Source organism: Triticum urartu, chromosome 5A, assembly GCF_056163025.1.
Source record: "Triticum urartu cultivar PI428250 chromosome 5A, HENAU_Tu73, whole genome shotgun sequence".
NCBI classification, from domain to species: domain Eukaryota; kingdom Viridiplantae; phylum Streptophyta; class Magnoliopsida; order Poales; family Poaceae; genus Triticum; species Triticum urartu.
The window spans coordinates 545,094,102-545,105,158 of record NC_141877.1 but is presented as its reverse complement, the minus strand read 5'-3'; the positions used below and the strand labels follow the sequence as shown (position 1 = coordinate 545,105,158).

The 11,057-nt window shown below is 46.5% G+C and overlaps 1 protein-coding gene and 1 pseudogene across 2 annotated transcripts; both read left to right on the top strand.

The window, feature by feature from the left end:
• Nucleotides 1–204: 204 nt before the first annotated feature.
• On the top strand, nt 205–1,951 carry LOC125510443 (noroxomaritidine synthase 2 pseudogene; annotated as a pseudogene).
• A 6,802-nt stretch (nt 1,952–8,753) lies between these two features.
• Nucleotides 8,754–10,472, top strand: LOC125530128 (alkane hydroxylase MAH1-like). Of its 2 annotated transcripts, XM_048694529.2 has the most exons (2): nt 8,754–9,248; nt 9,315–10,472. In XM_048694529.2, exons 1-2 carry the CDS (start codon nt 8,784–8,786, stop codon nt 10,317–10,319), a joined length of 1,470 nt encoding a protein of 489 aa, XP_048550486.2. In that variant the 5' UTR covers nt 8,754–8,783; the 3' UTR covers nt 10,320–10,472. The 2 variants fall into 2 exon arrangements, with proteins under 2 accessions (XP_048550486.2, XP_048550484.2); XM_048694527.2 differs by having other exon boundaries at nt 8,754–10,472.
• The last annotated feature ends 585 nt before the right edge of the window (nt 10,473–11,057 follow it).

Below are 11,057 nucleotides of genomic sequence, written 5' to 3'. Positions count from 1 at the left end.
CAACTACTAATTAAGTGCGATTTGGAGACTTTTCTCGAGCGTATAACTACCTCTGTTGGAGCTACAATATATTCTTGTAGTGGCAAGCTAATTATTGGCTAGTCAACATGCAGTTCACAATGTGAAACAACGTGCACCACAATGAACTTAGATCGAGGGAACTTGTCTATAAATGAAGCCATCGCCATGTTCGATTGCAGGATGCACAAATCGAAGTAGTACGACAATAGCATATCCCCCGCTACCCTCATGATAATAATGTCGAGTAGTTTCTCGCAAGAGCTGCTCATCTCCACTCTCGTGCTACTTGTCCCTATGTACTTCTACTTTAGGTATAGTAGTAGATCAAAGAACCCAACAATGCTTCCCACAAACTGGCCAATATTGCACATGTTACCTTCCTTCCTGGCCAACTCCGACAACTTGCATGACTATCTCTCCATAGTGCTTGCCGAATCAGGCCACAACTTCAAGGCGCATGGCCCGGTTGGGAGCGGGATGCGGTTGCTCATCACCTGCGACCCCGCGAATGTACGACACATCTTCACCACAAACTACACCAACTTCCCCAAGGGAGCAGAGTTTGCCGCCATCTTTGACATAATGGCTGGCAGCCTCTTCACCATTGATGGTGCACCCTCTCTTCGGCCGCGCGCAAAAATCCAGAGCGTGCTTAGCAGCCCGCGGTTGGTTGCTAGTATGGCAACTTGCTGTCGTCACAAGGTGGAGAATGGCCTTCTACCATTATTTTCCCACCTGGCAAGCACCGGCACTCCGTTCGACATGCAAGAAATGTTTTCCAGGTTTATGTTTGACTTGGCTGCCACACCTCTCTTTGGCGTGGACCCTGGCCTCCTGTCCTTCTCCTTAGACATGTCGATGCCACCCATGGATGCCGCGGTCGCGATGGACACGGTCATGGAGGTGGGATTTATCCGACACTTAATTCCAGCCTCTTGTTGGAAGGCAATGAGGCGCATAAACATCGGCTCCGAGAGGAAGCTTCGCACGGCGCACACGGTGCTAAGAAGATTTGCTGCAGAGATGATCGAGGAGAGGAGTAAGATAACTCTCAATGGGGGAAGATGTGCATTGAGTAATGATGATGAACACGAGGATATTCTATCTTCCTACATAAATGACCCAGAATACACAGACAATGACTTGCTCCATGCGGTGCTCCTCAGCTTCATGCTTGCTGGGCGGGACACGATTGGTACCACTCTACCCTGGGTCTTCTATAACCTCGCCCAGAACCCTGGCATTGTATCAATTATCCGCAGTCAACTCTCACCCATTGCATCGCGCAAAGTACCCGCGAGTACGGGTGCCATGATGATCTTTGAACCAGAGGATACAAAACCTCTGGTCTATCTCAGAGCTGCGTTGTACGAGACTCTTAGGTTGTACCCATCGGCACCTATTGAGCGCAAGACAGTGGCTGTTGCTGATATCATGCCGAGTGGACATGAGGTGAAGGCTGGGGACACCATCCTTATTTCTCTCCACTCCATGGGGAGAATGGAAGACCTATGGGGTAAAGACTGCCTTGACTATAACCCGAATAGGTGGTTGTCAAAGGATGGCAACACCCTGAGGTATGTACCATCTCACAAGTTCTTGGCCTTCAACTCAGGCTCGAGGATCTGCCCTGGCAAGGAGATTGCGGTTATGCAGATGAAGACCGTCGTTGCGACTGTGTTGTGGAACTTTGATGTCGAGGTGGTGGAAGGGCAGATCATCCAGCCCAAGCCATCTTGTATACTACAGATGAAAAATGGATTTATAGTTAAACTGAGGAAGCGAGAATTGTAACATTACACAATCCTTGTGTTTAAACTTACTTAAGGGCCCTGCATGGTTCTTCCCAGGCCTGGAATCTCAGTATTGTATTTATATACATGGATTGCTATTTATTTGATAAAATAATAAGGACATATGTTTAAATTTATATCTATTATTTGCATACATTTTCTGTTGAGTCGGGGACGAGGATGAGGATCGAAGGATAGCTTGCCTCGGAAGCATTTTCTGTCTCTCTTGGACGGAGTAGTGGGCATAGTTGGCCTGGTTGTGCATGTGCTTTGTATTTTGTCTTGTTGATGCACTCATGGTTTCTACTTAGAATCAATCAAGAGGCCATACCTAGATTATTAGCATTTTTGTTTGATTGAGCTGTATGTAATCAGACAGGTTTAGGTCGCTATTCAAGTTGAGTGAATGAATGCGCACCAGCTCCATGAACATTCGTCCTCATTGAGCCCACCTATCTACTCCACTGGTACCAATTTTTATACATTAGCAATGAGAGAGAGACACACACACACACACAGAGAGAGAGAGAGAGAGAGCAAAGCCATCTAATGTATGGCAAGAACAAATGTTATACAGTTGGCTTTGATATATGGGACCCCTTTGATAGTTTGTTTATCACTTTTGGATACTAATTATTTTCTAAGGAAATGTCATTTATCGCATGTGGAATCAACATCTGTTTTCAAGGATAGTCACAAAGGATATACATTTCTTTCTTCTGTTGCTATCGACCTACGACCACCATGGTCTTAAATATACACCACGATCAAAGTTTTAAATAGCGGCATAAGCGTTAGCAGATAAATGAGTGCTATAGTGCCGAGATAGCGTGCTATATATTTAAAATTATGACCAATATACATAATAATATGGATCACCATGAAATAAATATGAATCGTAATAAATAATAAGTAATAATAACATCCACAGCAAAATATCTTTCTTTGCTGCTTCTATGACCGGGTAACAAGCGAGAAATGAGCACTCTATATTTGAAGCATCACGGTCATAGATCCTTGTGTGAATACAACCGTAAGTTATCTCCAAATACACATATTTGTAATAATGGCATTAGTGCCATTACTAACTTGACATAACCAAGAATTCGGTTATTTTGCTTTGGAGTCCAAAGTTCTTTTTCACGTTTTCTATGCTCACCCGGCGGGCCATTTAGGTATGGGCGGGAATAAACCTAACACTGATACTGTACTATATGAATTATCTGTTGTTGCAGTCAATAGCTATTTTTTGTCTTCATTTCTGATTAACTGGACCTAACACTGATGTTGTCGGTTGCTTGCGCGTGTGGCCATCCGGTGGCATGTGACGTCGTGGTTGTGTCCCATGTCGGTGGCCAGGTTGGCCGGTGATGCCCATGTCATGTGGGTTGGGTTGTAACGGTTTTAGCCCGGTTTTCTGTCAATTAACCAGGCAATTCTCTTCTCCTTAATCAATGAAAATGGCAAATCGCTTGCCTTGTTTCCACTAGTAGAAAACAGGGCTATGGTCCAAGCTGGCTCAGCCCATTAGTCCCAGTTCAGTCTAGAACCGGGACTAATGTGAGCATTGGTCCCGGTTCGTGCGGCTAAGGCATTAGTCCCGGTTCATCTAGACCTTTTGGTCCCGGTTGGTGGGATGAACCGGGACCAATGGGCCTCGCTCCTGGCCCACAACCATTGGTCCCGGTTCGTGCCACAAACCGGGACTAAAGATTAGACCTTTAGTCCCGGTTTGAGGCACGAACCGGGACTAATGGGGATGAGACCTTTAGTCCCGGTCCGTGCCACGAACGGGTACTAAAGGTCCCATTTTCAAACTATACCCCCCCCCCTGTGGATCGCCTTTTCAGTTTTAGAAAAAATAAAAGAAAATGATGGAAATGTCAAAAAAATAAAAGAAAATAAGTTTCACATGTGATATGTGGTCTAGTTGTTGGGAAAATTTACAAATATGAATTTCGACTTTATTTACAAAATCTCTCTGGAATTTGTAAAATGGGCATAACTTTTGCATACGAACTCGGATGAAAAAGTTTTTTATATGAAAAATCATCTACTCGAAAAGTTACATCCGATGGAGACCGCCTACGGCCTGTTTGCAAATTTCTAGAATCCTCAAATTCCAAAAGGAAAAAAAGTTATGCTCAAATTTCAGTTTTTTTAAATTTCAGTTTTTTTAAATACTTATTCAAGAAGTATTAGTGTTACTAAATAATTATTCAAGAATATTAGTGTTATTAAATAATTATTTCACCTTTTTTGAATTTTGGTCAAATCTGGTCAAACTATGGTCAAACTATGGTCAAACAATGGTCAAACTACTTATTCAAAAATATTAGTGTTACTAAAAATTATTGTTTTTTAGAACAATAGTTTTAAACTCAAACAGTGAAATATGTGACTTCATGCTCAAGCTAAATTCCTGAGGGTTAATAGGATTGACATCTTACTATTGTCAGGAAAACGACAAGTGCAGACTTGGAAATGAGGGAGAATAGAACCCGGAAGTTAAGCGTGCTCAGGCTGGAGTAGTGAGAGGATGGGTGACCGTTTGGGAAGTGAGATGATTTGGAATGATGAGGGGTGATTAGAGATTAAATTAAGCAGTGATGAGGGGTGATTAGAGATTAGAGGTTAAAATAATTCAGAAATTTGAAAATAAAAAAAATTCAAAAGAAAACAATCAAAAAAAAATTTCAAAAAAAATCAGGAAATTTCCTTTAGTACCGGTTGGTGTTGCCAACCGGGACTAAAGGTGGACCGGCCACGTGGAGGGCCTTTAGTCCCGGTTCCGGAACCGGGACTAAAGGCCCTTACGAACCGGGACTATAGGCCCTTTTTCTACCAGTGTTCAAAAAGTTAAGTAAAGACTCAAAGTAACATGCCCACATGTAGATATTATTTCCTAATTAAATAGATATTCCTTGGATATTGAATAAACATTCGAGCGGGAGGAGGGTCACAATCAATAGGATATTTATTTACCGAAAAAGGCTTTCTCCCTGCTTTATATATAAAGCACCGTTCAACATCACCCAGTACAAACTCACGCCCACACAACACACACACACACACACACCCAAGGCAAGATACATAGGCGCTGAGCGCAGCAAAACCATCCCTAGCACTACGCGAAGAGGTGAAACTACATATGACGAACCGTGGGCTCCAAGGCGGCGCCTTCATGCAGGGGACGACACCAGAGCGCCTCCACCGCCCGATCCGAGGATCAGAGTTTCCCCCGGAGCAACACGAAGGGCAATGAGAGCCGCGACGACGCCTTCAAGAAGGGAACGAGTCCGCCGCCGCCGGTCCATCCGAAGAAAGAGCAGGTTTTCACCCCGACCATCATTCACCGCTGCCGAACGCCACACCCCGGTTACCACGCCGCCCACACGGCCATGGCAACTGGGCAGCATCAAGCCACGGGCTTTGCCCAAGAGCCCCGCGGAGCCACCGTCAGGGCCGCCACCCCGACATCCAAGACCTTGGCACCTCCTCACCCGAGATCAGCCGCTACCCCGACCAAAGACACGAGTGGAAAGGACCCGCCTTTCGCACCCACGGGTTGCCCCCAGTGCCGAGACCCAATAGGCTGACCAAGGCTGGCCTCCATCACCCCGTCCTCGGCACCGGGCACGAGACGAGCTCAGTCCTGCTGCCGGGCGCGAGATGAGCATGGTTCTGCTGCCGGGCGCGAGACGGGCTTGGTCCTGCTGCTGGGCGCGAGACAAGGTCAGTCCTGCTGCAGGGTGCGAGACAAGATCGGTCCTACTACCGGGTGCGAGACGAGTGATGGACTGTCACTGGGGGAGGGCCAACCATCGACGAAGAGAAGGGTCGAAGGTCCACACAGGCCGCACACCGATGGGCCGACGCCGGATAAGCCCAGCCGCCGCCGTGAATGACCCGGACCACCGCCATGAGCGAGCACCTCGAGGAGGAGACGATCATGGCAAACCACCACCGCGCTGCCGCCACCACCTACCAATGCAGGGCGACCGCCCGCGGCCCAAGCAGCCCACGACCCGCACCGTCACACGGCCGCGAGCAAGCAAGCCAGCCGCCCACCGCCCGCCTGGATGCGCACCAACCACCGCCACACCTCCATGCCCCTGCTGGCCACAGCCCTCGCCGCCGGACGGGCCGCCAGCGCCAGTTCCGGCCGGATCAGACTGGGATCGCCCTGCACGAACCGCCCGAAGGACGAAACTCCGCCTTCACGGCACAGCCGCCGCGGCACCGACGACCGCCCATGCCACCAGCGTCGCGACCCACAGCCCCGCCGCCGCGCCCTGCACACAGCGACGTGCCACGCTAGATCCGCAACACCCCGCACTGCCGGAGGCAGACGGGGAGGAGAGAGCCCCCGCCGCCACCCAGGCCAACCAGGCTTCGCCCGGCGGCCCGCGCAGGTGGCGGCGAGGAGGGCGGAGAAGGGCTGAGTCGACGGGCGCCGGGGAAGAAGAGGCCCGCCCGGCCGCCGCGGGGTGGCGGCGCGGACGAGCGGGAGGGCGGAGTCGAGAGACCTCCCTCTCTACAAATATACGATGAAATAAACTCAGGATATTTATTTTCCCATTTTTTTCCCATTCACTTTTGGTTCTAACCAGCCTACGATCGTGACAGACATCAATATATTTCATGATAAATAATAATATGGAGTACGGTCGAAATAAGTATGGATCATGACTACGGACAAGTGCTAATAACTTTGAGAAAAACTTTTCCATCCCCTGCTACTTCATCCGGTAGCAAGGAAGAAGCAAACCCCGATCGAATATCCTTATCTTAAATATAATTACAATGTTCCTAGAAATGAACACGGATATGTAGTAGCATTTGGTTCTGTTAATAAGGCACTGAATAAAATTAGAATTCACTTATTTCAGTTTGGTATTTAGTTCGATATTCGGTTTCAAGTTTATTATGCCCACCCCAGTGGATTCGCTTCCATATAAGCACCCTTAAGTAGTAGTTAATTATTTCCTACCTAGATGATCATCGCAGACTGGATCAACATTCCCAATTTCGCAACATAATATGACGGATTTTATTGCCTGGAGTTATACGAAAAATGGTATGTTTTCGCTGCGGTCTGCTTACTCTATGGAGTGGAACTATCAGTATGGGAGCAAACTAAAATTTTCCAATGGGATGGGACGGAGCACACCTACCCTATATGGTGTCAGATATGGAAGTTATCTTGTCCGGCTGATGTCAAAAAAATTTATGGCGGACACTACATGGCACTCTCCCATGTCGGACAACACTCACTAATAGACACATGAACGTCTTGCCCTCTTGCCCTACCTGCTCTCAGGGTGTAGAGATACGAAGCACTTGCTTTTCCTATGTAGAAAAGCGAAGGAGGTTTGGAAAAGGTTAGGGTTGGATATGATTATTGAGAGAGCTCGTGAGATTGATCGTGCTGGAGAGGCAACATTGGAATACCTATTACTCCTTCCAGATCAAGCCTTGCGCATTATGGGGCATGAAAATGATAGAGAAATGATAGCTATCTCAGTTTGGTATATATGATGGGAAAGACGGAAATTAGTGCACCAGGAATTAACTCAAAATGTGACTCAGATCTCAATGGGGATCATAGCTCTTACATATAATTTTGTAAATGCATCATCTTCAAAGGCGTCCATGAAAAAGGGGGGTTGGAAATGTCCTCCTAGGGGATTTGTGAAACTCAATGTTGACGCCTCTTTTGACCTTGACTTGCTGAAGGGTACGATGGGGGCAGTATTGAGAGACGACAAGGGTAGATTTATTGCAGGAGGGAATGGAAAGACGGACTACTGCGCGGATGTTATCATGGCGGAGGCCTTAGCTGTCAAATTTGGCCTAAATTTAGCACAAAGGGCGGGTTGTAATCGCCTAATCATCAACTCTGACAATCTGGAGGTGATTGAGACCATGCAGGACGGAGGACAGTTGATGGGAGCGGCGGTGGCAATCTTCGATGACTGCTATCACTATGCTTGTGATTTTATTATGACTAAATTCGAACGTTGTAATAGAGAGGCTAATAAAGTAGCACATGAATTTGCTAGATTAGCTAGATTTTTTTCGACTTCGGATTGGTTTAAGGAGCCTATTAGTGAAATTGTAACGTTTCTTACAAACGAGGTATTGGTTATTGCTAATGAATAAAATTTCGTTTTAATTCAAAAAAACATTCACAAGGAAGGATGGCGACAATGGATATAAAGTACTAGGCATCCTTCTTCGCCTGCTACCGGTACACGATCATGATGGATATAAATATATGTCGCGATAAGATAATCGGTGGAAATAAATATGGATACAAAATGGCTAATAAGTGGCAACAGTTCTGACAAAATCATCTTCCTTCACAGCTACTGTGATCCGGTAGCATGGAAGAAGGAACCCCATCTATATTTATATACATCATGATCGAACATCCTTGTCTAAATGCAACTGCCGGTTCCTAGCTAGGAGCAGACACATTTTTGTGTGGAAGAATTAGCTTTGTTAGCTGGCACGTTTTGATTGTTAGCAAAGACTATATGCTACAGCTAACCGTCACGATAGATACCCATTACTAAATAACTAAAAAAGATCCTCGAAGAAAAACGGAAAAGAGTGGTTGGCTACTGATCAACTGCTAATTAAGGATGATTTGAACATTGGTCGACTGTAGAACTCTTCATATAGGAGGTACTAAAACATACACTATCTTTCTAGTAGGTTAATGATTGCTTGGTCCATATCGAAAATCCACCACCAAATTCAATTATTTTATATTTTTTTTTAATTTACTGTTCATCCAGGAGCATATGCTCCCGGGAGCCAAAACGCCCCTCCCTGGTCCATATGCAGTACATGATGCAAAAAGATGTGCACACGACCAACGAGCTTAAATTGAGGGGTCATGTCTATAAATGAAACCATTGACATGTAGTAGTGTGTATCCTCCCACAGTAGTGATAAACAATGTTGATTCCATTCCGTCTGGAGTTGCTCATCTCCACACTCGTGCTACTCGTTCCCATGTACTTGTACTTTAGGTCTCGTAGTAGATCAAAGAACCCAGCAGCTCTCCCCATAAACTGGCCAATAATACACATGTTCCCTTCCTTGCTGGTCAACGTCCACAACTTGCTTGACTATTTCACCTTGGTTCTCGCCGGTAACGGTCACAACTTCAGGGCGCATGGCCCACCTGGGACCGGAATGAGGTTCTTCGTTACCTGCGACCCTGCAAACATCCGCCACATCTTCACGACAAACTACACCAACTTCCCCAAGGGCGCGGAGTTCGCTGCCATTTTCGACATCATGGGTGACAGCCTCTTCAACGTCGACGGCGCACGAGCTCTTCGTCCACGAGTGAAGATCCATACTGTACTCAGCAGCCCGCGGTTGGTTGCCAGTATGGAGGCTTGCTGCCGCGACAAGGTGGTGAACAACCTTCTCCCATTGTTTTGCCACATGGCAAGCACCAACGCTCTATTTGACATGCAGGAACTAATGTCAAGGTTTATGTTTGACTTGGCCACTACGGCTCTATTTAGCGTGGACCCTGGCCTTCTTTCCACAGACATGCCGCCCATGGACATCGCAGTTGCCATGGATACGGTCATGGAAGTAGGCTTTTTTCGGCACATGATGCCAGCCTCTTGCTGGAAGGTGATGAGGTGGCTAAACATTGGGCCTGAGAGAAAGCTTGGTGCAGCGCACACAGTACTACGAGTGTTCGTCGCAAAGATGATCGAACGGAGGAACATCGACAAAGTACATGTTAGTAATGATGAGGAACAAGAGGGTGTGGATATTCTGTCTTCCTACATCAACGACCCAGACTTCGCCGACTACGACTTTCTCTGTGCGGGGCTCATTGGCCTCATGCTCGCTCTGCGGGACACGGTTCGCACGACCCTGACATGGATCTTCTACAACCTCGCTCAGAACCCTGACATCATGGCAACTATCCGTAATGAATTGTTACCAATTGCATTACAAAAAGCACCCACGGGTGCGGGTGCCATGGTGATCTTTGAGCCAGAGGAGATCAAGTCTCTGGTCTATCTACGAGCCACCTTGTATGAGACTCTCAGACTCTACCCACCGGCGCCTTTGGAGCGCAAGACGGTGGCCACTGAGGATATCATGCCGAGTGGCCACAAGGTGCATGCAGGTGACACAGTCTTTGTTTCCATCTATTCCACGGGAAGAATGAGGGACGTGTGGGGTGAGAATTGTCTGGACTATAACCCACACAGATGGCTCTCAAAGGACGGCAACACGCTGAGGTACGTACCGTCTCACAAGTTCTTGTCCTTCAACTCAGGCCCGAGGATATGCCCTGGCAAGGACATTGCGGTTATGCAAATGAAGATCATCATCGCCACAGTGTTGTGGAACTTCGATGTGGAGGTATTAGAAGGGCAGAGCATCCGGCCCAAGTCGTCCTGTATACTGCAAATGGAAAATGGGCTCATTGTGAAGCTGAAGAAGCGACAAGCATAACACTAGTCTGTTTATCTATAATAAAAGTACCTACATATTCTGCATGACTCTTTCGAGGTTCAGGGCTTCAATATTGTACTTTATATATGTGTCTTGCTGTATGTATACTATCTGTATATTTACGTATATATGCACTATATCCCTCGGGGCTGAGACGCTTGTCTCAACTCGCACTATCTTAGCTAACAGAAAGAACCGTATGCTTGATTTGATACACACAAAACGTATTCTGCATGGAAACACTTTGCTCTTAGCAGCACACTACCGACTCCAGTTCCTATATATTGTTAGGCTCGCGGCAAGACATCGGTGATTCCAATCTTCTATCTATCTGTCTATCTATCTATTATATACTTAAAATGATAGAAAAGTAACGGTAGAGATTCACCGCTCAAAAAGTTAAGAAATATGAACGGACTAGATTAAGGCAACTTGCCGTAGAAAAAAAAGGAAAGCTTGGCAACGCAGCATATGAGTTGGAATTATGCCTAAGTACAAGTCCAACCGGACATCTATTGACATCAGCAAGTCATTATTTTGTACTACTTGAAAAAAAGTGATGCCGTGCCGGTTTTGACTGGCCAGCCATACAACTTCGGTGTAGAATAGAGTTTTTTAGATCACCACTTCAGTGCAGAATACCGTACCGTAAAGGTGCAATGGTGCAAACAGAAAAGGAAAAAACTTTCCAAACAAAACTGACGAATCAGAGTTTTGTTTCACATGTCACCTACAATA